Source organism: Microchirus variegatus (genome assembly GCF_963457635.1).
Source record: "Microchirus variegatus genome assembly, chromosome: 16".
Lineage (NCBI taxonomy): Eukaryota > Metazoa > Chordata > Actinopteri > Pleuronectiformes > Soleidae > Microchirus > Microchirus variegatus.
This window is the reverse complement of record NC_139817.1, coordinates 9,709,366-9,735,563: the sequence shown is the minus strand read 5'-3', so window position 1 is coordinate 9,735,563 and position 26,198 is coordinate 9,709,366. Positions and strand designations below refer to the sequence as shown.

At 41.0% G+C, this 26,198-nt stretch overlaps 5 protein-coding genes across 5 annotated transcripts in view; 3 read left to right on the top strand and 2 right to left on the bottom strand.

Annotated features, from left to right (window-relative positions):
• Positions 1–389: 389 nt before the first annotated feature.
• On the top strand, positions 390–2,469 carry pou5f3 (POU domain, class 5, transcription factor 3; the record flags this gene model as incomplete). Its single annotated transcript, XM_083902695.1, has 5 exons — positions 390–1,148; positions 1,253–1,364; positions 1,602–1,732; positions 1,959–2,123; positions 2,215–2,469. 5 exons carry the CDS (start codon positions 390–392, stop codon positions 2,467–2,469), a joined length of 1,422 nt encoding a protein of 473 aa, XP_083758821.1.
• A 3,378-nt stretch (positions 2,470–5,847) lies between these two features.
• LOC310937907 (alpha-(1,3)-fucosyltransferase 7-like) lies at positions 5,848–8,890 on the bottom strand (the record flags this gene model as incomplete). Its single annotated transcript, XM_083902296.1, has 3 exons — positions 5,848–6,933; positions 8,040–8,137; positions 8,845–8,890. The coding sequence occupies 3 exons, from the start codon at positions 8,888–8,890 to the stop codon at positions 5,848–5,850; spliced, it is 1,230 nt and encodes a 409-aa protein (XP_083758422.1).
• Positions 8,891–11,541: 2,651 nt separating this feature from the next.
• LOC310937906 (alpha-(1,3)-fucosyltransferase 7-like) lies at positions 11,542–13,318 on the bottom strand (the record flags this gene model as incomplete). The annotated part of the gene is made up of 2 exons (XM_083902295.1): positions 11,542–12,538; positions 13,308–13,318. The coding sequence occupies 2 exons, from the start codon at positions 13,316–13,318 to the stop codon at positions 11,542–11,544; spliced, it is 1,008 nt and encodes a 335-aa protein (XP_083758421.1).
• Positions 13,319–18,328: 5,010 nt separating this feature from the next.
• Positions 18,329–21,351, top strand: clic3 (chloride intracellular channel 3; the record flags this gene model as incomplete). The annotated part of the gene is made up of 6 exons (XM_083902294.1): positions 18,329–18,364; positions 19,088–19,197; positions 20,360–20,485; positions 20,663–20,769; positions 20,861–21,036; positions 21,187–21,351. The coding sequence occupies 6 exons, from the start codon at positions 18,329–18,331 to the stop codon at positions 21,349–21,351; spliced, it is 720 nt and encodes a 239-aa protein (XP_083758420.1).
• Positions 21,352–22,475: 1,124 nt separating this feature from the next.
• pnpla7a (patatin-like phospholipase domain containing 7a) overlaps positions 22,476–26,198 on the top strand; it is a 46,541-nt gene continuing 42,818 nt past the window's right edge. Inside the window, exons 1-9 of the mRNA XM_083902986.1 lie at positions 22,476–22,592; positions 23,380–23,431; positions 23,582–23,656; positions 24,074–24,161; positions 24,622–24,704; positions 24,813–24,913; positions 25,025–25,165; positions 25,257–25,416; positions 25,654–25,734. Coding sequence (XP_083759112.1) covers positions 22,582–22,592; positions 23,380–23,431; positions 23,582–23,656; positions 24,074–24,161; positions 24,622–24,704; positions 24,813–24,913; positions 25,025–25,165; positions 25,257–25,416; positions 25,654–25,734 — 792 coding nt within the window. The 5' untranslated portion in view covers positions 22,476–22,581. The remainder of the gene's footprint in view (positions 22,593–23,379; positions 23,432–23,581; positions 23,657–24,073; positions 24,162–24,621; positions 24,705–24,812; positions 24,914–25,024; positions 25,166–25,256; positions 25,417–25,653; positions 25,735–26,198) is intronic.

The window sequence follows — 26,198 nt, the reverse complement described above, 5'->3', positions numbered from 1 at the left end:
CTGCGCCAGCCAATGAGAGGAGAGATACGGCGCACCGTAACACCCGCAGCTGTGATTAGGAAAACCTGTGGAGCCCTGGCTGGAGACGAGCGTGTGAGTTTGAAGGTGAAGGGAGTTGGAAGGCGGCGTGTGAGGCAGGATTTTCATGGAGTAGGCCGCCGCTGGTGTGTGTTGGTGTTTATGTTGTGCACCAAAAACGACAAGGCCTTTTGCGGAACTTTCCCCTAAAACGGACTCTAACTCAAACATTGGAGAACTTTTTTAAAAACAACCCTTTTTTGGTTCGTGCGTAAACCTGAAAACCACTTTTTTTTTAAAATATATAAATAACTTTCAGTGTGAGGCACGTGCCAATAGATAGTTAATAGGGTTTTTAAACCGTTTGGAAGATGTCGGAGAGATCGCAGAGTCCGGAGTACCAAAGCAGGCCGTATGACTTCAGCCGCTCCAACACTTGCGCCCAGGTCCTGGGTCAAGACGTGCTGAGCAACGCTGCGTCATTCCAACTTTCCCACGGCGTTTTGTCAGACCCGAGCATCCTCTACAACAAAGCCGCGTACGGTGCCATCACATCGGCCTCTGCGCAGACTATTTTCCCCTTCCCAACCATGACCAGTGACTACCGGGGATCTGACTTGCAGGCAGGAGATTTTGGGCAACCAAAGCACTGGTATGCCTTCGCTGCACCCGAGTACACCGGCCAGGTACCCGGCGTGACGGCACTGACCCAGCCTACAAACCTCAGCCCCCCTATAGCCGAGACCCGGGAGCAAATCAAACACCCTGAAATTAAGACGGAGAAGGACACCGGGGATGACTACTCAACCGAGATAAAGGCTCAACACTACCCGGCCCCGCCAACCTCCGCCGCGATGCCGCACGGAGTCTTCTACCCCGCGGCGTGGAACCCGTCCTTCTGGCCTGGGATCGCGCACATCACCCCGCCTGGCAGCAACAATCCGAACCCCTCGACGTCTTCCGCATCCTCCCCGTCCATGTCCCCTTCGCCCCCCAGCAACGGTCTTCCAGGAAACGCGTTTTTCAGCGTGAGCGCAACTCAAGCTGCCCCGGGGCCCCAAGCGCCGAACGTGGCCTCCTCCACGCGAAGCAGTGGCTCTTCCAGCGGCGGTTGCAGCGACTCTGAGGAGGTAAAATACTTGATGGCTATTTTGAAATTTGAGTATTAATTTTGCAGGGAATTTGAGTTTTCCATCTCTTAATTCCTTCATTAACATGTGTCTTCCTCACACAGGAGAACCTGTCCACAGAGGAACTGGAGCAATTTGCCAAAGAGCTGAAACACAAGCGCATCACATTGGGTTTCACTCAAGCTGATGTTGGCCTTGCCCTGGGGAACCTTTATGGTAAGATTTGCTGCCTTGTGTTGAGTTTGTGTGGAGCTGGTTCATGAATCTATGGGCTGACATGGTGCCAATAATGCATTGTGTCAAAGTGTGTTTGAGGTCAGTGGTTTGGTGTGAATTATTCATTTGTCATCGCAGAAATGTTTGTTTGATGACAGCTCCAGACCCCCCTCCTCCACCAGTCTCTTCCTAAGTTTGTTGTGGGTAATATATCTATTTTTTGGTGTTCTCCTGCAGGCAAGATGTTCAGCCAGACGACGATTTGCCGCTTTGAGGCTCTCCAGCTCAGCTTTAAGAACATGTGCAAGCTCAAACCTCTTCTCCAGAGGTGGCTGAATGAAGCTGAAACCTCAGAGAATCCCCAGGATGTAAGTTTGGAGCACTCACACACATCTGTCAGCTAGTTTACAAGACAAACAAGATGATCAAAATAGGATTGTTGGTCTTTGCAGGCCAAGCTGCCTGAACCATCTGCCATCTAGTGGTGGTATTGCGCACTAGTTTTAGTTGGAACTTGTGACCTTTGTAGAGCTTACTGTACCGTCCTTTGTGCACGCGACAACACTTCATTATAACTCATTTCCGATCTCTTAGATGTACAAGATTGAGAGAGTATTTGTTGACACCAGAAAGAGGAAGCGGAGGACCAGCCTAGAGGGCGCCGTGCGCTCTGCTCTGGAGTCTTACTTTATCAAGTGTCCCAAACCCAACACCCAGGAGATCACGCAGATTTCAGATGACTTGGGCTTGGAGAGAGATGTAAGTGCGACAGCAAAGACGCTCTCACTACTTAAACAAAATCTTTATTTTGGGGGCTTGTTTTTTTTAAATAAAAATTTGTTCTCGGCAGGTGGTGCGCGTTTGGTTCTGCAACCGAAGACAGAAAGGAAAGCGTCTGGCTTTGCCGCTGGATGAGGAGTGCGAATATTACGAGCAGAGCCCGTCCCCACTGAACATGGTCCCATCCCCCATTCCCAGCCAGAGCTACGCTGTTTCCTCCTACCCTGGAGCCCCTCCCCCCCCACTGTACATGCCCCAACTTCACCGACCTGACGTCCTGAAACAAGCCCTTCACCCAGGACTTGTGAGTCACATGACGGGATAAACGCATTCAAAGTCCTGGCCCAATCCACAGACTGTACCCCCCCCCCCACCCAAACTCTTTTCTAACCCCAACTCATCTTCCAACTGAAGAAGGGGGTCACATTATCCCTGAAACTCCACATCAAAATCTGGACTATTTGTTAAATGCGGCTTCTTGTATTTTTTGGATTAAGCAGATTAAATTATTCCATAGGCTTTAATAGTTGCATTTTCTTCTTACAGTATAGTCCAGTTCCAGAGTGACGATGTAAATACCAGCAGGGGTTAAAGAACCAGGGTTATCTCCTCCACTTAAGCTAAATCCTAGGTCGGTATATGTGGTGAAGATGAAATGTGAATCTGGGTTAACAGGGATTTAAAAAAAAAAATGTAAGTAATGGTTCTTTTAAATGCATAATTCCTCTTATAGTATGAAAACATTGTCCATCTGTAAAAAGCAGCTACATTATTGGTCTAAAATATCTTCCATTGAAATGGGGAAAACGTAGAATCTTTTTACGGTGAATTTTACCATGAATTTTGCACAAAGTGGCTTTTCTAATGTTGAATATTTTCTTTTTCTCTTTTTTAAAAATGTCCATGTTTGTATACCAAACCCAAGTTTTTGTAAGCGTCGACATCTTGACTGAACTTATTCAGGAGCGATCGAAGATGATCGGTGTACCAAACTGAATCAAAGGCAACATTTAAGGGAGTGTGGAGAAAAGTCTTGTTGGCGACTTAGCTGCTAAATCTGCCATTTGCACACACGGTCAGTTGAGTTTCTCTCGACGTCTCTTGTGAATGATGGCGAGAAACGTCTGGCCAGACTTGATCGGCTGTTTTTCAAGGTGATAAAAAAATGTGTCCGTGTACCAGATTGTGTTAAAGTGTTCTTTGTTATGTCGGAATAACTAAATCAAATGTTCACTGGAAGTTGCTTTTTAGTTGTATGATTTTTATTTTTCAGAAACGGGCATTAAATGTCTCAATACTTCACAGTGACTGAATTCCCTGAAGTGACAATGAGTTCTTGCACCAACTGACATGGATGTGAAAAAAATATTAAGACGTATCAAATGATTTTTTTTATATACATATATTTATATATAATGCATTGTTTTACCTGGCTATACTAGCTAAATCATTTACTTTTTGCTTACACTGAGATATTTTCACTAAATCCTAAATGTATAACTGCATCAATAACACTCATTTAAAACCTATTATTTGAGAATATTTGCAAACTACTGCATTTTCTTTTTATTATCAGTATATCTTTGCACATTTTTACAGAAACTCATTACATTCACTTGAAATTTCTGACCAGTTTTTCTGTCTAATGTTTTTTCCTATTTTTCTGAGGAGTTTCTTTCCTGATTTATCGAGATACTCCGCCGAGAGAACCTCCAGCATGCAAATGACTCCTGCCGGAGTCACCAAAGTCCACGGGTGCCTTTGTAAAAGTCAACAAACAAGATGAACAAGATCAAAGTAACACTTGATTAACCCAAACAAGCCGTTCATGTTACCATTCAAATCGAGCTCTCAATAAAGGAATTAATGCGTTTATTGTTTCAAATACTCTTAAAACTTGGCAAAAAAAATTACATAAAACAAAAAACCAACCATGAAAGAAAAAAATACTCAATACTCGACAAACCCAACATTTTTTCAAGTGAATGCAATGCTCTTCCAGTTTCTACCAAAGTAAATTATCTTTTTTTTAATTGTTTTTGTGCCTGGAATATTCCACTCAAAGTATGCAGAGACCAAGGGTAAAGGTTATTTCCTGGGTATATATATGTATATGTGTGTATATGTATGTATGTATATATGTATATATGTATGTATATATATATGTATGTATATATATATGTATGTATATATATATGTATGTATATATATGTATGTATGTGTATATATATATGTGTGTGTGTATACATGTATGTATATATGTGTGTGTATATGTATGTGTATATGTATATATATATATGTATGTGTATATATGTATATATATATGTGTATATATGTATATATATATATGTGTATATATGTACGTATGTACATATATATGTGTATATATATGTATATATATATATGTATATATATGTATATATATATATGTGTATATATGTATATATATATATATGTGTATATATGTACGTATGTACATATATATGTGTATATATATAATATATATGTATATATATATATGTGTATATATATAATATATATGTATATATATATATGTGTATATATATAATATATGTATGTATATATATATATGTGTATATACATAATATATGTATGTATGTATTATGTATGTATGTATTTACATATATATGTGTATATACATAATATATGTATGTATGTATGTACATATATATGTGTATATATATAATATATGTGTGTATGTACATATATATATAGTGTAAAAGGTAGGACTCCAAACTGTACTTAAAATAGCTTTCTGTGAATTCTGGCGTTTTTAATGAGAAAAGAAGAACATTTTAATTAAACAGTTGAAATGGCCAAGCATTAAATTACAGCCTTGGACAACCTCAAAGGCAAAAATATTTTATATCATTTTATGTCATTCACTGTGTTTGTAATCATCTGTTCTTCTACTGCTTTGTCCTCCACATAAGGATCACGAGGAGGTGTTGTTGCCAATCGCAGCTGACTTGGGACGAAAGGCGTATCTCACCGTGGACAGGTCGCCAGTCCATCACAGGACCACACAGAGACAAACAGCCATAAATGTGTACCAACACTTTTAAGGTGACACATTGGAAATTTGACACTCATCTATAATCATTGGGTAATTCCCTGTGTGGAAACGGCCAATTCTACTGTGCAAATTCTATTTGTCACCTTTTGTGCAAACTGGTAGAACAGGTTTAAGTAACATATTAGCTTTCATGATTTCAACTAGTTTCTGTTTAACCACGTTCTCACGACTCAGCATCATTTATACATAACCAGCAGCCTGCAGTTTCGTTCTCGTATGTCTGGTGTGACTGTGGTTGTGGCAGTTATTTCCCAACACTAAATGACCACATCTAACAGTTCTTGTAAATAAGATGCATACAATTGGATAAAGTGTCTGTCGGTGTGTGTTTTATTATCTTGAAGTAGCCCAGCAACAAAATAATAAATGCATGATTCGTAAATTAAATGCAAATAAATAAAATGTGTGGTTTAATTTACACTTTGTCATATAGTATACCGTTTCCTTTTTTAATAAGCTTTCCCAGCCTGCCCGGGGAGCCAGGGCCCACACTTGGGGAATTACTGCCCTACCTCAATAATGTTTGTATTTTTTCTTTTCTTTTTAGGTTCCGCTAAATCAGTAATCCAGGTTGCGCTGACTGCAAAAATGTGGTTTAAATCAGAGTTAGTTAGCATTGACCCAGTCCGTGAGACGACTGTAAACTTTATGCTGAGGTAAACTGTCGTAGTTCACGCAGGTTTTACACAGTCTCTCTCTCCATTCTACCAACCGTTTCACTTTCCAGTGTCGTTTCCAGGTGAAATATTCACTGTAGCGTTTCTTGTCCTTTGCCAGCTCCACCAGGTACCTGCCCAAATCTTTCACTGATGCAAAGTCATCGACGTGGATGAAAGAATTAGGCGGAGCCACAGCTTTATAGTCGCTCACTGATGGACCCAGGACGACAGGCACCGCCCCTCCATGATAAGCGTTCCACCACAGCTTCTCCGTGATATAATCTTTGGCCACAGAGTTCTCAAAAGCCAAATAGAAGTAGCAGCGTGAGATTGCGGGTAAGAGGTCACTGCTGGGGAGAATATTGTTTGTCCATTGGCCATAAACCTTCACAGGAACCACAGAGAGGAGCTCACGGTACACTTGGCTTCTCCTGTGGTGGCTTTGATAGTTGCTGACAACCCAACAGACAAGAGAGTTCTTGTTCAGAGTGACATCTTCCACCAGTTGTCCCTCAGTCTCCTGAGGTACCACCATGCCATACGGCAAAACGATATCAGAATCCCTCCTGTAGGTCATGGTCATGTTGAAGATGTTCGCATACTGCTGCAAGTTTCCATTGTTAGCAGGTGACTCAAGGGACAACCAGGCCCACCTCTGACCCGGGGGCCGCGGAAGGTCTAAGGGCAACTTCTGGACGCCCTGAATCAGCTCTCTGTTGTGGAAGACCACCACGTCAGCTGACGAGAACATGGAGTGCTGGTCCACCAGTCTACAGCGAGGGATGCGGTAGAGGTCCCAGCACACGTCACCCTTCAGGGGTGCTGCATGGCCAAAGGGCCAGTACCACAGCAAGATCACATTGGTCACATTGCCCTTGCGGCTATGGTTCCAGAAGACGGTGTGATTCATGGTTGTTGGAGCCTGGGATCCACTCAAGTATCCAGTGTAGACAAACAGCAGGAGGAGACAAAGAAAGGAGAGGATGATGTACTTCTTCACTGAATGTAGAGTCTTTTTGATGTTCGAGCCCTCCTGTCACAAAAGGGAATTGACAACTTTGATCAAACAACCAAAAGAGAGTTGCGTTTCTACCTACCTAACTGTATTTAGAGGGCTGATTTTATTGAAGAGCTACCCCCATATTAAGACTTAGCATCATGGAATGACCTCATTCTGACACATACAGGAACAGGAAATCCTGTTATATATTTGCTTACATTTACATATAGTTCAGATCACTCATGCTGTTGTGTTTGGGTTTAAATCTACTTTTAATCTTTATTCCAAAATCAAATTTTCCCATTTCGGGGGTTTTGTAAATTAAAGGTGCCATATGTAAGAATGTGGCCAAAAACGGTTACTACTTTCAAATTCAAAATACCGTGGTCTTTTATGTTTTCGTTTATTGACGTAACTGGCGACCCGTTGTTTGCTCTGCAGCTGAGACTCTACTGACTGCAATGATTGATAGACGGCGGTAGGTGGCGCCACATGCCAAAACATGATTTCCAAACATAAACATGATTTGCAGTCTGCAAAATATTTTTTTTTAATGCAAATATTTTGGCTGTGCTGTTGTTGTTGGTGAGTTAAGTTTGTTATATGGACATTATTCCTGAGTCTCTGTGACATATTAGGAGGATTTTATGGCCAGTTGATTTAGATTTATTACATAATGCACCTTTAATATTCTATTCTATTCACTCAGCAAATCTATATAGAATGTCTGTTTATTTTACATTTGATTACACAACGGCGTATAGAGGCAATGTACAGTAAGATAAGCTTTAAATTGTGAAAGGAATAGCTTTACCATTGTTATCAATTGTTATCAATCTCCCTAATCTCTGATGATATATCGTGGTCGTCTTAATCCAGTACATTTCTCAAAAACCTCTAAAAATATGCGGGTGATCCCATGGAGGGAATAACCGAAAGACACACACACCCCCCCTCCCCCCCCCCCCCCCCCCCCACACACACACAGTACATTTCTCACAGGCAGCTCCTTTAAACCACAACACTTTCGGAATGCTGTTCCGTGGTTGTCACACCACAAGTTTATCTTTTTTACTTAACATTCAATGATTCATTTGCCTGCCTAATCTGTGATAATCTCATGCGTCTGTCTCACTCACCATGAACCGCTCCATGTCACTCCTCGACTTTCCAGGACGACAACTCCACTCCACCCAGTCAAGTGTAAGAGCACGTTTTCCAGCTCTCAGCGCTATTCCTGTGTGAGTGTATTTCTATTTCCTAAGTCAAAAAGAAGAAGAGGAAGAAAGATTCAGAGAAACTACAAATGAGTAAATTCCACCGGTCATGGGTGTGAAGGATTTGTTTGTGGGTCCGCTTGTGTCACACAAACATTTTGTGGAATTTGACAAATGCTTCATTTGACCACAAACTGATGTCAAAGTTAATCAGAATATGATTCAACAGTGGTGCGCACAAGCGAACCGGAGAGGGTCCACTCTGTCCGTGCAGCATTACGTCCTAAATCTACTTTGTGAAGATTCATTTTCAAGGACGCATAAGAGCCGACACACAATGAACAATTCACATTTAGCAAAAAGCTGTAAGAGTTATTTGGAAAAGAAAGGTCAGCTAATAAATAAAGCATCATTCTACTCAAAGCAGAAGAGTTGCTGCACAGAAGGATAAGACTTCTCTTTACTCCATAGCAAAAAAACAAACAAAAAAAAAAAACATATGAATTATATTTGAACTTAGAAATTGAGTACATTTGTTCTGTGTTGAGCCGCACACAATTTTGAAAGTGCAATTTGAAACCCTGCATTCCTTCTTCTCCTTTATTGACCCAACAGTAGCTCTTTTGTTTTCATTTTCCTTTGAAAATGATGAATTTGCTCAGCTCAATTTAATCTCAGTTACATTTCAGATGCGTTCTAAAGTGCCGTACGAATGGACGTGTCTTACCTTGAGATATCCTCTGGATGTCTTTGGTGATGACCACAATATCCATGTGTTCATATATATACATATGTATATATGAAACATGAGGGAATCCACCTATGATGGGATGTTATCACTGCCATTTATCTTCAAGCGAGCTCAGTGTCACTGTTGAACACACAGGATGTGGTGACATAGTCTCTCCTAACTCCTCCTCCTCCTAACGACACAGCAGCATGTGGGACTGTGCTACAGTATCACTGTGTCACTACAGTTTACGTTTGTAAATTTGAACAAGTGAAGCAAACAGATTATTTCACATGTCAAGCCACGTTGAAACTGCCAAAGCTTAATTCACTTACCTTGTCAGGAGTGATTTGCACTCATTTCAGTGAGCTGCTGATATGGAAATGTGAAGCATCAAAAACCAAATGTTTTCCTCTTCGGAGAGCCGAGATATACCCTGTGATGTGATTTGATTGTTGTTATCAGCGTCCACCACCTTCAGTTCCCGGCTCTCCATCTCGCAAACATGGCTCTTTTTGGTCCTCAAGCTCTTTGGCATAATAATATGCCAAAGTATATTTTTGTAAAATATTATTAATGATGCTATGATATTGTTTTTTTAGTTTTGCTGCATGCACACGCTGCTGTAAAAAAAAGAGAAAAAGAAAGAGGAAGTGGATGCACCAGAGGAACTCTCAGATCAGGGAGTGATCACAGTGAGGCTCTATCTGTCTAATTATCTTGAAAGTCATGTTTCCATGACCAATGAGGTCATTTGATTGACTGACTCGGAAATTTGACATCCGTCTCTCCCTCTCTGCACGCTTGCCATCGTGTTGTCTAAATATTGTCCTTTTGTTTGTTTTCAGTCCAAGTAGCTTCACGATCATTGGCGCAACATCATCTCTCTGAGTCGTAAAAACACTGTTAATATTTAGCCTATATGTTGTCACACGTAGTTGTCTAACAACTCCTCATCCACGGCAAGCTTGAATTAAATAATCTGCGTCTATAGCTTCACCGTAAATAACGTTTCCGATATCATTTACGCAGGTTGGAGGATGTGTCAATATCATTCTGCACGGTGAAATCAATCATGGTAATGCAGGGGTTTGTGTTTAATCTATTTTTACATCCGTGTTGTTGCTCAGATGCCTCCCTCCCCCTCATAGACGGTCTTGCCCGATACGGTCAAAGAGTCACAAACTTTGATGTTGTTGTTGTTGTCGTCCACGAGAGTTCGGAGCTGCCCTGCCATAAAAATCTGCTACACCCACAGAGTTTCTGTTTATAAAAATATGCTTTTTCTTGAGTAGACTGCCCTTAAGGACATTATCCATAACTCACACAAGTGTTTCTTTTAAAAATGTTTAGTGGAAAAAACCTGTTGAATAAATGAATATGAATGACTGACTTGGAAAAAATACACTACTGAGACATCGTGTGAAGTATCACAGAGGAGTGATGGTGTTGTGGGATGTTGCTTATTGTGGAATTACTGATTTAAGGTAGAGATAGAGAGGTCCTGCCTCAGGTGGAGAAGTTTAATCGTGCTTTTCCACTATACAGTTCCAGCACGACTCAGCTCAGTTTGTTTTTTTGTTTTTTTTACTTTTCCATTACTGATAGCACCTGGTACGTGGTACTTGTTTTAGTACCTGCTCTGGCGAGGTTCCAACCAAGCTGATACTAAAATGTGACGTCAACAGAACTTAAACCGAACAATGCCGCACTGTAGATCAAAAATTCGATGTCTCAAAAAATTCACTTGCAAAAATTCAGTCGCAAAAAATTAACTTGCAAAAATTCAGTCGCAAAAAATTAACTTGCAAAAATTCAGTCGCAAAAAATTCACTTGCAAAAACATCAGTTAATATCCGGGTCACCAGAGAGAAGCAATCGATCCCTGTCCCTGAATTTTTTGCAACTGAATTTTTTGAGACATCAAATTTTTTTACACTGAATTTATTTCAACGTTGAAAAAAAATCAATGGCAAAAAAAAAACAGTGCTTGAAATTTGATGGTTTTTAAAATTCAAAGTCTAATTTCGATGCAAAAAAATTCAGTGTTAGAAATTCGAATTCAAACTCAGATGGCACTAATTTACTTCCATAAGATTGCCCTAAGACTTTGGATATGGGTTGATCATGGCCCGATGGTGTGTAGAGAGGAATTCTATGTTTCGCTGATTTATCACGCTACACCAGGCAGGCAGCGGCTCATCAGCAGCAGCTGCGCTGTCTGGAGCGGGGAGGTTGGGAGTGAAGAGGCTGTCCTCACGGTGGGTGAGACATTTTCACATGGTTCACCGCAGAACACGGTGTTATACTGAAACAACGAGGTGTCCATTCATGCGAGCACATATTTATTTTTCATTAGCATGCGTCTACTTTGCAGCTAACTTGGCGAACCTGTTCCCAAAGGTAAGCTAGCCAGGCTACAATTAGCATTAGCCTTGGGCTAACGTAATACAAACACTGTGCAACCTCATTAGACACAATGCAAATGTTTTGGCTGACAGTCACAAACCAGCTAGCTATCCTAATGCTAATCGAAAATGAAAACATTTGCATTGTGCCTAATGAGGCTACACAGTGTTTGTATTATGTTAGCTTTTACGTTCCTTATCATGCATTACCATAACTGAAAAATCCTACCACTATAGGAATAAAATACTTTCTACGGGCACTGCACTAGTGTGGTTTAAATCAGAGTTAGTTAGCATTGACCCAGTCCATGAGACGACTGTAAACTTTATGCTGAGGTAAACTGTTGTAGTGCACGCAGGTTTTACACAGTCTCTCTCTCCATTCTGCCAACCGTTTCACTTTCCAGTGTCGTTTCCAGGTGAAATATTCACTGTAGCGTTTCTTGTCCTTTGCCAGCTCGACCAGGTACCTGCCCAAATCTTTCACTGATGCAAAGTCATCGACGTGGATGAAAGAATTAGGCGGAGCCACAGCTTTATAGTCGCTCACTGATGGACCCAGGACGACAGGCACCGCCCCTCCATGATAAGCGTTCCACCACAGCTTCTCCGTGATATAATCTTTGGCCACAGAGTTCTCAAAAGCCAAATAGAAGTAGCAGCGTGAGATTGCAGGTAAGAGGTCACTGCTGGGGAGAATATTGTTTGTCCATTGGCCATAAACCTTCACAGGAACCACAGAGAGGAGCTCACGGTACACTTGGCTTCTCCTGTGGTGGCTTTGATAGTTGCTGACAACCCAACAGACAAGAGAGCTCTTGTGCAGAGTGACATCTTCCACCAGTTGTCCCTCAGTCTCCTGAGGTACCACCATGCCATACGGCAAAACGATATCAGAATCCCTCCTGTAGGTCATGGTCATGTTGAAGATGTTCGCATACTGCTGCAAGTTTCCATTGTTAGCAGGTGACTCAAGGGACAACCAGGCCCACCTCTGACCCGGGGGCCGCGGAAGGTCTAAGGGCAACTTCTGGACGCCCTGAATCAGCTCTCTGTTGTGGAAGACCACCACGTCAGCTGACGAGAACATGGAGTGCTGGTCCACCAGTCTACAGCGAGGGATGCGGTAGAGGTCCCAGCACACGTCACCCATCAGGGGTGCTGCATGGCCAAAGGGCCAGTACCACAGCAAGATGGTCACATTGCTGCTGCTGCTGATGTTGCTGCTGTTGCTGCTGCTGTTGTTGCTGCTGTTGTTGCCGCTGTTGTTGCTGCTGTTGCTGCTGCTGTTGTTGCTGCTGTTGCTGCTGTTGCTGCTGCTGTTGTTGGTGCTGTTGTTGCTGCTGCTGCTGCTGTTGTTGCTGCTGCTGTTGCTGCTGTTGCTGCTGCTGTTGTTGCTGCTGTTGCTGCTGCTGTTGTTGCTGCTGTTGCTGCTGCTGTTGCTGCTGCTGTTGCTGCTGTTGCTGCTGCTGCTGCTGCTGCTGATGCCTCTATGGTCATAATTCCAGAAGATGGTGTGATTCATGGTTGTTAGAGCCTGGAATCCATTCAAGTATCCAGTGTAAATAAAGAGCAGGAGGAGGCAAAGAAAGGAGAGGATGATGTACTTCTTCACTGAATGTAGAGTCTTTCTGATGTTCGAGCTCTCCTGTCACAAAAGGGAATAGACAACTATGATCAATGGGAACCAAAAGAAAGTTGTGTCTCTATCTTAAGGCCCTGGTATACATCTGCGCACATCGCATATCACGGACCCTGATATACTTGCGCGTCAGGGTCCTGTAGTATCTCACGACACCATCCAATGTTGGTACAAGTCTGGACGCAGGGAACAGGACGCATTCCTAAGAAGAGAACGATGCTACAGCTCCCTCGGACGCATGTGAAATGTCAGTCGGTTCGAGGATCGCCAAGTCGAGGCTTGGACGACTTCCGTGGGGCGGATATTCAGTTTTCCACGCGCGCTCTGTGCGGAAGTGTACCAGGACCTTTATTGTTTTATGTTAAAACCATAAAGTGGCAGCCAATACGGTGCCCGCGGGCTCACTTCACCTCACTTTCATGTCTCCGTATGATCACTCACAGTAAACTATCATTGATATTGTTTATAAAAACAGATAATCGTTAGGAGTAAGCACTGGAATTAATGTGTAAGCATAATATTAATAATTTAAATGGTAAAAAAAATATGGTAGCCCTCCATATTATTCTCTACGATTCAGGTAGCCCTGTGTTTGCGATTGTTTTTACCTAAAGGTTAGTTTACACATTTTACAGCTCCAACAGGTTGCTACCACACCACAACAAAAACTTGACTCTTTCACTCAAGTTCATTTAAGTTAACTTACTGCTGTAACATGGTTATGCATTTTATCTGATATTTATTTCCCCAGTCATCACAGCAATGCAGTTTGCACTCACCGTAATCTGCTCCATCCTACTCTTTGACTTCCAGGACGACTCTCTCCACCACCCAGTCAAGTAAGTGCCCGTTTTAACGTTAAGATTCAGAGAAACATGCTCTTGTTTGGCGCCGGGTGGTGCACACTGACTTTCTCTCTCTTCCTTTCTCTCCACCTCTCTCTCTCTCTGCCAGTCTCTTCCTCATTTAGGTTTCCTGGAAGATGCTTATGATGACTGTTTCCATCTCAGCTGGTGGAGAGAGAGAGAGAGAGAGAGCGGATTGGTTCCTGGTTGTTGAGGCAGGTGCTCATCCTCCAGGGGTTCATTATATGAGGAAGGCCTTTCTGCAGCAGGTTGTTTACAAATATAACCTTACTTTTCTTCTCCGCCCGACGCCTTGTACACAGTTGCATGGCTCCGACAACAGTTTACAACTGTCCAGACTTTTACTAACCTGCTTACTACAGCTCAGTAAACTCCCTGTTGGGAAGGGTAACCAGAACAAGTACGGCGGGATCAATTCGAGTGTCTTTATAAGGTTTTATTACTAACACTTCTTCGCATCTTAACGTCATAAAACTATCTAACAGATCATCGCCAACTGGTAACTCTTCGACGAGGAGAAAATGTCCACAACAATAGCGGCACACTTCCAATGTTTTTGCGTAAAAAGAGAAATCAAAAACAAGGTATTGGAGTTCCCGTGGAGCAGGGCTGTCAAACTCAATTACAGAGGGGGCTGAAATGAGCCAGATGAGGTCAAATAACAAAAAGTTCACAACAGGTGATTTTCCATTGCTGTATTTAAGTAGAATAGAACGGCACATACTGACCTGCAGACTGACCATGCCCTCTCTTTTGCTTCTTAGCTAAAAGAGAGGGAGCCAAATGCAAAAGAGGGGCTGTGTTTTCAAAGTCCACATATCATTTATTTATTTATTTATTTATTTATTTTAAGTGTGGTACTTGAGTTTGACAACTGTACTCTAGAGACAACCCAGCTGAAGGCCACAGTTTTCTCATGGTGCTTTTCCTGGATCAGCCATCTTCTCCCTAGAGATGATCATGTGGAACAAGATGTGCTGGTAACAATCCAAGATTATTATTATTTTTACTATTGCTTTTTTCTTGTTTCTTTTCCCAATTTTTTTGCCGCACGCATGCTCTGCTGTATAAAGAGGAAGCGTTGAACGTGGGCTAAAATGGTTACACAGAGAAATTCCACGTCAGCAAATCATCACAGTGAAGCTACTGTGCAGGCAAATGATAGTAATAATAATGTAATTTAAACAATCATGGACAAATATGACAAGAAGCTCGTTTATGTTATATCCGGGGAAGGAAAAGGAAGGTTCAATATGTTTTTAATGAATATTGTTCACACAGTTGTGGCCAGTGTTGACTCAGTTGCCACACCAACAGGATATGGCTATTTTCCAAAGCAAACCTATTTGTCCAGGTAATGTATGACATGTTGATTCCACCACGATTAACGCATTAAGAGGGTGGTGTTTGTCTAATGGTCTGGAAGTCGATTTTTTCTACTTGGTAAATGGTCTGTATTTATTCAGCGCTTTTCTATTATTGATGACCACTCAAAGCTGCCTTAACAGTTTTGACATTCGCCCATTCACACCCACGCGGCACGTTTTCTCTCGCTCATCTTTTGTACCCGTTGCCACGCATTCAGGAGCAACACGTGGTTACGTGTTCTGCTCTAGGACACATCGGCATGTAGCGGATACTGGGAATCAAACCCACACTGTGAATCCCGCAGTTGAGAGACGACTCACTCTACCACTGCGCTACCGTCGCTTATTTTTTTTCACATAAACTTGACTTTCACTCCTGTATTGGATATGTGTGAACTTGTATATGTGTGTCTTCAGGACCAGTAGTCCTCATGGAGACCAAAACCTGGTCCTAACAAAGGAGAACTTCTTTTCTGAGGAATTGGTTAAGTTTAGGGCTGAGATTTGGGCTAAGTTTAGGCAATAACTGGTTGTTGTTAGTAAGTTCTTCCAATAAGTTCGGACAGGCTAAACACTAATGCTTGCACTCCAGAGTTTGATGGTTCTTTAACACAGATTGCTATCCTTCATTCTCATCCTCCTTCTTCTCTTTAACGGTTCTTCAATCTACAAACATCTTTATCACGCCATTTCCTCAGTCTCATCCTTCTTAATTGCAGCTCAAAGCTCCTCAGTGCAGGGGGCTCAGTCCTTCACATCGATAAGCTGGTTGCCAACAACCAGTAAACCCTATCTTGCAACATGGAGAAAATGCTAGAAAAACATTTATGAGGAGACTCCATTTAGCAAATGTGGGGAAGTGACGCACTTCAAAGTTCCTCTTCAATGCAGTGAGTGTCCTAAGACACTGTGTCTGCACTCCTCCTCCTCCTCTCTATCTGTAACATAACAGAGTCATTCTTACACTCTAACATGAAGCTGGCTGAGGCTTCAGAGAAAAAATTATTTTTCCTCAAACTGCTTAGTGTCTTCAGAATATGTGAGTGGTATTTGCATGCACTTATATTTGTTATCTTCTCACATAAACACATCTTCTAACAGATGTAATGCTGCAAATCACAGTTTGAAGTTCTTTACCACGGATCATTGTCCTCCATTCTCATCCTTCTTCTTTCCCCATTCCTTAATCCATCTGCATTTGAATTCATGGAGACCAAAACCTTGTCTTAGTGAGGCAGAACTTAATCTCCGAAGGACTATTTAAAGTTTAGGATTCAGCTTTTGATTGTACTTTGATTATGGTTAGGTTTAGGTCATTGACTGGTTATGATTAAGGTGATTAATGCTTTGTTTGGGCTTTTCAAATGAATGGAAGTCAATACAAGTAGTTGTGCAAACCTGTATGTGTGCGTGTGCGTGCGTGCTTATTGTTTACATACTGTTGTTGCATAATGGTGAAGTAATGCTAATAGTGAAGCAAGTAGCTTTTGCTTGATGCCTTTGAAGTCACAAAGGTCACAAAGTTTTAAAAAAAAGTTGAGGAATCTGAAATGATTAACAGGATTTGAACATAAGGTGTCTGTAACATGAAAACACAAACCAACTGTCTAATGGTGCCATTGTGACTGAGTGAGGCGAGTGAGGCACTTTTGTTCTATTGCTCACTTTGTCCAACAGAGGGCGCTGCCAGCTTTTCCTTTTTTCTTCTCTTCCAATAACTTCAGGCCGTACACTAAGAGGTGCAATGCTGCCCTCCACAGTTTCAAGTTCTTGAATCACATCTGTGAGCTTGTATATGCAGTATATCAGATCCCTTTAAACCTTTATATATGGATATATATATCCACACACACACACACACACACACACACACACACACACACACACACACACACACACACACACACACACACACACACACACACACACACACACACACACACACACACACACACACATATATCTAATTGGAAAACGAGGTTTTTTTTCCTAAAGATTTTTGTCATTTCAGTTTTATATGATCTACAAACATAATACACTTTGCATGCTTTCTTATCCTTTATAACCGGACATAATGTAAATGATTTTATTTGTAATTTTGTATTTTAATGTTTTAATGAATTGCTTTCCAAATGGCGCTGTGGAAAAGGCCCACACAAGCCCACATCTGACAGGGAAGATAGCCAATACTGCAGGGTGGCACCTGGGGTGGTGAAACAGTATTGTGCAACAATTGGGAGCTTGGACCCCCCCCCCCCTCCCATTATTAATGGATATTTTGCACACTGTATATATATGTATATAGACCATAGAGGGGAGAACAGCAAAATGTAATACTGACATGGTGCAGCCCTTCGATCCATTTTGAGAATTCCACAGCACATAGTTTGCCTGAGTGTCACACCCTGGTGGTTGTCCAATTGAAAGTTATACCTCCACTGTTTTGCCTCATGCCGTTCTTTATCTCTTTATCGCATTCCTCTCAGCTCACATTGTTTATTTCTCTTTGTGTCAGGTGTAGCTTGGACGCGTTTCCCTTCCTCTCCTGAGGCCAGTCTCTGTCTCACACACACACACAAACCTTTACTGTCCCCAGTAAATTCCTGCTGAATGAGGAAGTCTGTTTATCTGCAGACATGAATGCTGATCGGCAACTAAGTAGGTCGTGGGATGCACACACAATCTCTGTTCAATAAAAATAGAGCGTAATGTAATATAATAGTATTGATAATTGAGATGGGGGTGTGGGTGGGGATATTTAACATCAATTTAAATAAAGATATATAAGGAAACAAATGTGGGTTTGGACGGACTGAAGAAGTAAGAGTTCTAGAGTCTCATATTTATTTGATAGAATCTACTGGAAGCAACCTGAGAGGCTGAGAGGAGACATCCGGATTTGCTGGTTGGACCGGAAAGGCCAGAGAAGGTGTAGGCCGCCTCCCGAGGCGTGACAGGTGTGGTGAGAGACAAACAAAAAAAAACAGACAGACACAGGGAAGACAGGAGAGGGAGGAGAGGGCGAGGTGAAACCGTGGCTTTTTAAATAAGCAATTATAGGCAAAGTGAGTAAACGTGAACGAGGAGACTGTAAAAAAAAAAAAAAGGAGTCATCACCCAGTTTCCACTTCATATTTCTGACTTTGCCTTTGAATCAGAGGTTACAGGGTTACAAGACAGCGACAGAGGGACAGAAAGATGGCTGAGGCCCCGAAGATTGAACTCTTTGTCAAGGTAAGACCCACAGTTATTATGTTGTGTTTTAAGATAAAAACAAAACCTATTTAAAATGTTTGTTTTTTTAAGTCAACTTGCAGTTATTTTTAACTAACAAAACCTTCACTCATTAATGTCTTTATACTGTGTCTGGCTGCTTCTAAATGTGAAAAAAACTCTAAGAAGGGCGTCTGTTGCAGTATTTTTTGCAACGTAGTTGGTAGATTATCTTTTATCTGTATCCTGATGTTGTATCAGGACACGCTATTTGGAAAGATGGAAAGATGAAAGTGTGTTTGTTGCATTATGCCAGTGTCTAAACGATTAAACCAAGTCTGTGGAAAGACACTATATGTAAGTATCTTAAGTCATTACTTAATCTGGGTGGAAAACAGCCTCAGCCCTCCATTTAAAATTCCTCAGCAGTTGCTTTCAGACTGCCACTGCGGAGCAGAGCAGAGCAGAGCAGGCTTGACAAGAATATCAGTGCAAGTAATCACAGTGTGGTCATACATACTACAGAACAAATACCAGAGTGTGCCATCTCAAAGACTAAATCTGTTTCGTTCTGATTCAAACGATACGAGTGCCACTGTCACTTTGTTCCTTCCTGTTCTTTGGGGGATTTTCTTGAGGGAGTTTGTGTCTGGGTCTTTCTGTGTGTGTGTGTGTTGATGTCCTGCAGCTTTCAGTGGGTGTGACACTTAATAAATGTCCTGTGTGTGTGTGTTTGTCTCTCAGGCCAGTATGGATGCCGAGAGTGTGGGAAACTGCCCTTTCTGTCAGAGACTCTTCATGATTCTTTGGTTGAAAGGGGTCAACTTCACCCTCACTACTGTGGACATGAAAAGGTGAGGACACTTTTTCCTTCTCCTTTTACTTCTTTGCACCTATAGGTTGTACTCTCGCAGCGCAACTTCATCAAATGCAAAACAACAGAAAGCCTTGCACCCCCCCCCCCAGCATGTCGGGGAGTGACCACAAAGCCCTAGAGAGAGAGACCAACGTCTTCGTCTAACAATTTCCAGCAAGCTGTTCACTGAGCAGTGTAATGCTGCCCTCCACAGTCCGCAGGTTTTTATCAAACAGATTTTTAATACACCACTATGGTTGCCGTGGTAACTCACATACAGCTCGAAGGAAGGTGAGGGCGGCATCTCACCTAAGCTTTGACCTGACATGCTGTCCGATCAAACCTTTCTACCCTTTAAGCTGCATTATTGGCCAGACATTGGTCGTATAATGACCTAAACAAATGTTCTTTCTGTAAAAAGGAAATGTGTGTAGTTATGGATGAGAATTGCACTCTTATTGTTGTATGCACACACAGAAAATGGAATGTTCAGAGAACACCTCACAGTTCTTTTTAATAATTGGAATAGATGTGTGTTAATGATCAAACCTTTCAGAATATACACTCGGAAGGCACAGTGTGTAAGGATTTAGGAAACATCTCCTGTAGTGGTCAGCAATTGGTGGCCGCCAGTATCAGTATCTGGGCCAATAAAAAACACACTTTTGTTGTCATGGACAGCCAGGTTTGAGGAGTAAATGTAATTTGTCCACATTATTGTTCCCTTAAGGCAGCAATCATGAGTTTTTATCTCTGACTGAAGACGTTTCTTGGCACTTTGCCCAAAGAAGATGTCATGTTTTGGCCCAATATTCAAATGCTTACAAAAACAATTGGCCCTCTACCACATTTAATCGCTGATCCCTGATCTACTGGTTATGTTGCATGTTACAGCCGAGTATCTCTCGCTTCACCATTCCTTTCCAGGCACGTAGAATGATAAGTGATCATTAAAAGTCAAAGAAAGAAGACCTGCTCCTGGTGCAAATATAAAGAGCTCATTCTGTGGTAATTCAGGCGATCACGTTGTGTTTCTGCCCAAAGGAAACAGTTTCATCTCCATCTTACACACTGGACCTTCAACAACAACAAAAAAAAAATACAGTACTTAAAAGTCCTGATGATAAGATAAAAATTGATTTCCTGCTTCCTTATTGCAGGGCACCTGATGTGCTGAGAACGTTGGCTCCCGGCTCTCAGCCTCCCTTCCTTCTCTACAACGATGAGGTCAAAACTGATACCAACAAGATTGAGGAGTTCCTGGAGGAGGCCTTAGCCCCACCACAGTGAGCAGACTGCGTCATATTTCTCAAATTTTTCACAATATCTCTCTCTCACACACACACACACACACACACACACACACACACACACACACACACACACACACACACACACACACACACACACACACACACACACACACACACACACACACACATTTTTTGTTCTTTCAACGGCAGGTATCCAAAACTGTGCTGTCGATACAAAGAGTCCAACGGTGCCGGAGAAGACATCTTCCGGACATTCTCAGCATATATAAAGAATCCCAATCCCAGAATAAATGACAGTGAGGACGTTGGTTCTAAAATCAATTTAAAGTCATTTCTGTATCATGTGTTGCCACAAATGGGAGACTAAATAACGTGAATGTCTTTCAGCGCTTGAGAAGAAATTTCTTTCCAGTCTGGTGCGGCTCAGCAAGTACCTAGAGACCCCTCTTGCGCACGAGCTGGATCAGAGCCCAAATGCCCACGAGTCCTCACGCTCCTTCTTGGATGGCAACACCCTCACCTTGGCAGACTGTAACTTGCTTCCCAAACTCAACATTGTTAAGGTAAGGAGACTTTAGCATCAGATGATATAAAAGCTTTTTATTTTTATTTTTTTCAATTAAATTTTGATACAGTCCCTTTCTGGATTTTTTTTTTTTTTTGGGATCATTAAAAGACCATTGATATGTTGCCCTCTAACATTTCACCCTCAGGTGGTGTGTAAGGAATACCGAAGCTTCAACATCCCTAAAGACCTTCGTGGTCTGACACGTTATCTGGAAAATGCCTACAAAAAAGACGAATTTAATCTCAGCTGCCCCAAGGACAAAGAGATCCTCAATGCTTATCAGTCTGTGGCCAAATACCTGAATCATTAGACCAAGAGGGCATTAATCAGAACAAAGAAGAGCAGGAACACAAATGACAGAGAAAAGGTGACAAAAATACCTCAAATAATGCATGCGATTTAGGTTTTGTGTCAAATTTAATTTGGATGTAAAAAAAAATAATCATAATTTTTTTTAGATGGACAGCTCAGTGATTTGCATTAAAAGTGCTGCTGTTATTTAAGAGTTGATGACGTTTTTTGTATTTACTGGATGAACTACTGCATGCTCTAATTGTACTGGATTTATTTTCTAAGCCCCTGTAAGAGAGAAAAAAGCACTGTAAATCCCACAGAGTTTGCTGTTGTGTCCAATTGTGCCTGTGTGTATTGTGTCGAAGCTATTATTAGTTGTTGATTGCAGTTAATCAGTTAGTGTTTAGTGGAAAAAAACCCAACGAAGAATATGAGAAAAGAACTGTTTCAGATTCTGAATTGATTGAATAAAGTGAACAATTTGATTTAATTTAATAACGAATAATGATTAAATAACTTTGGGAAAGAAATTACATGCAGGTGAGTTTTATTATAAGGCTATGTTTTATATTGTTTAAGCAAATATATGAATCTTATTATCATATTGGTTTTTTTCTGTCAAAAAGTTGTGTGAAAGTTGCAACACTTTATACATTGTTTTAGTGAATGCAAAGGTGTGTATGCACTGTGTGTCTTTACCTATGATGATATGTCTGTTCTTTTACCAACTCGTAAAAATGTGTTACATGATATGTTCCAGTGTGTACCAAAAAAGTGAAATAATATAATGGCAATTTAATAAAAGCATGAAATAAAATAAAAACAAGGATGTGTTATCATTGAATTGTGACATGAATAATATATATTTAACAACTGTGTAAAAAGTAATAGCAGATGATTTGCTGTATAAAATTAATGTACAATTTTAAATGTACCTTTGTGTGTGTGTGTGTGTGTATGTGTGTGTGTGTGTATATGTGTGTGTGATAATGTGAAAACATCTACATGAAGTCTATAGTAGATGTCGATGTAAACAGGAAGACTAAGACTTAGACGGCTCCTGATTGGACAAATGCTGTGAGTGGTTCCATGGTAACAGCAGAATTCAGGAACGCTATTGGTAGAATATAGAATAGTGGGCGGGACCAGGCACGTGAGTGTATACAGAAAACTTTGTTAGCTGACGGCTAACTTCGCTCCATCGTCTCTTCCCGAAATGTCACCGGCTTGAAACAGTCCGACACAAATGGCTAGAGAGTAAGACACGTGTTGTTTTGTACAGTATGAATGTCGTAATACTTTTATTCAAGTTGACTGTTGTTATTTGTAACTGCTGGTAGGACGGCTAACCTGAGTGAAGCTAGCTGCTAGCTAATATCGCTCCAAGCTAACCTTAAACTGTAGCTAACATTGTGGAATATGTCAGGGAAATATTCGGAAATAAATCACATTAGATGCATTTTACTGTATTGTTGGTTAATCGAGTCGTATGTCGCCAACTTGTTGCGTTACGGCGTGCTTAAATTCAGACGGGAAGTCGACGAACGAGCACAGCTGGTGGTGGGGCTGCTATTTATTATTATTATTAGTAGTATTAGTATTGTTATTATTATTTTTTTAAACAAATGCATGTGGTTTTCATTGTTTCCCCCTTTTTTCAAACAACTTCCATGTGTCCTCTTCATGAAATTAGAGCCGTTGTTTTTCAGAGAAATTGCAGTTTGCATTCAAACACTGCATTTCAATATCACAAATGACTATAACATGACAGTTGGAAATACTAGTTCCTGAATTTTTAAATATTCCTGCACCACATATAATAAATACTTTAAATCCTGTATGTTCACTCCTCACACTACATGTCAAAGAGAAAAGAGTAAAGAGAAAAATCAAGGGAGTGATTTAGAAGATTTCTGCTTGTGAATATACATTTGGCCTAAAGGATAATAAAGCTCAGGTATGTAAAGTCATACCCTGCACAGTGTCTCTGTGCTCTTTGGCCCAAATGTTGTGGCGATTCTAAATCACTATCATTATCTTACAGGATGGAGTGCCCTGATGAGGATGATGGAGCCATGTGCAGATTGTCCACTTCAGTAAGCACCTTACTTTTCATTCAATACAATATGCAACAACAGACATAGCAACTGATCATTGTTATGATAGCCCATGAGTAGTTGATTCTGTGTTATATTTATAATTCATTGGATTATAAAGAGATGATGCTAACCTAACTAATGTTTTAGATGCTGCTGAAAAGCAAAAGTGAAATTGCGGTTCGGGTGCAGCAGTTCCTGGAGGAGAGGATGCAGACCACCATGGTAAAACATATTGCTTTTGATTTCAACAAACTGAATTGTCAGAGTGGGAGACCTTTTGCCCACATGGGAACGTTTTATAGAAGTTATTTTGAATGGCTCGTGATCACATGGACTGCTCTTTATACCATTTAGGCAGTTTTCACTTCCTCCAATTAGTGAGTTCAGCAGACATGGCTCAGCATGGAACAACTGATTGTGATGACTGATCTTTTTTTTTACTCCACCTTTGTCTACATTCAAAAAGTGTTTTGTCTTAACTCAGAGACTTAGTTTGAAACAACTGATTAAGTATTTGTGGAAATAATCAGACGGATGAATCGATAATGAAAATTAGTTATAGTCTTAATTCTATTTTATTTATGTTGTAATGTATTTTCATGTAACCACGCTGTTGTTGCAATGCTATTGTCTGTCCAGCTCACAGGTGTACTGATTGGAGCTGCAGTCGCAGTGTCACTTATTGGCATTGTCGTACTCTTCCTATACAGGAGGTTCAAGCTTGCTCGTGAGTCTTTCAACCTCTCTATCTATTGAAATGCAATAATTATGGTTGTGCCAGTTGACAATGTCCACTGAGTCAGCCAGTGTGCACAGACAGGCACACCTGAAATTTAGACCTGTTGTGACGTTAATTGTTTACAGGTGATGTGACACACCATGAGCACATTTGTTATTTTAAGGGGCATTGCTCATGCTATTGACTTTTGCTAATAATTGTTGACGTCATTGTTAACTGAAACTGTACCCTCTCCACCCTGATTGTGTTCTTTCGCTGTACACATCATCGTGTGTCATTTTTGTTGACGTCGCCCCAAAATAGCAAGCAACCTTTTCTTTTCTTCTTTTTTTTATCGTATTGTGTACTTAACATGATACAGCTCTCTAAGGAAAGAGTTGTTTTGTTTTTTTCACATTGTGATCTTGCCAGAGATTAACATTTAGTTTTTGGCTTTTTTTCTTACCAGGTAAACAGCAGCCTGGTGTACCTCAGTATCGCTTCAGAAAAAGAGATAAAGTGCTTTTCTACGGAAGGAAGATAATGCGAAAGGTTTTCACCATTTCCCTTTCTGTCTGTCTCAATCTCATTGAAATGATCAATCAATGTTTGATCTTCTTCTCAAAGATCTTCTTAAATCCTACCTGTTTTTGTTTTAAGGTCCAAACATTGTCTCTGATTCCTCCCGCCACGTCCACCTCAGTATCAAAGCAACCACAGCGCATCCGCAAAAGAACTAAAGTCCTAAGCATAGCTCGCAAGTATGAACTATTAATCCTTGTTTCAAATTCTACATTTAAAATATTTCTTGAAATGTGTTTGAGACTTGTTCATCGCATTAAGTACATTTTTCTTTTGTATATTTTTAACAGAATCCTTAGGATCCGTAAAGACCCTCCCACCCTGCAGCCTAAGGAACCTCCTCCCTCACTGCTGGAGGCGGACCTGACAGAGTTTGACGTGCAGAGCTCAAACCTGCCCTCTGAGGTCCTGTACATGCTGAAGAATGTCAGGTAGACCGTGATTCCAAAACTTTCCTGCAAGATTTAGCCTTTCCATTTGTTTATGTTTGGCATTATTTCTTTGTTCTGCAATTTGCTGTAGGGTCTTGGGTCATTTTGAAAAGCCCCTGTTCCTGGAGCTTTGTCGCCACATGGTGTTTATTGAGCTGCAAGAAGGAGAAGGTCTGTTTAGGCCGGGAGACGATGATGATAGCATTTATGTGGTCCAGGATGGACGACTCCAGCTCTGTATTCAAGAAAGTGTACGTGGATAACTATCATTTTCAGTTGATTAAATTTATCTGGGTTATCCCTGTAGTCATTTTGTGCATGTTCACGTAACTCCTCTATCATTTGATTCATTGTTTGTAGGACATTTTATGTTGTTGTACATAGGCATAATTGGTGATTTTCCAAATAAAAGTACATGGACAGGCCACAAAAATGTGTCTCTACGGAAAAGCCAATAAAATATAGATTTCCTGTGTCTTTCTTTCCAGGATGGTACAGAACCAGTTGTGAAGGATGTGCTCCCAGGAGACAGTGTCCACAGCCTGCTCAGTATTTTGGACACCATTACTGTGAGTGCCTTATTTATCCTTTATCTTCACATCAGACTAACTTCTGCTGCTTCTGTCATATTTTGCTATCGTGCGTCTCTGCTTGTTATCTTTTCCACTGTCCATATTTCCAGTCATATATCTAACTTCAAGGCAGTTCTTTTAGTGATCCGTTTATCCCATTTATTTCTGTATCCCATCCTGTTCCCATCTCATACTGCCATTTGATCATCCATTCAGAGGAAACGTTCTATAGCATCACCCTTTCACCTCCAAGATTGAAAGGGTGATGTGGTAGTATTTTTTTTGAATAAAATGCTGGAAATTGAATATTTGATCACTAATCACAACATTCATGTAACTGAATCTTTTCACTTGAGCCACCACTTCAAAATTGTATGATACTACCTGTTTTATTTAGTTATATTACTCCATGGGTAACTCTAATGTGTAATTACTAGTAACTCTGAGGTCAAAAATTTAAA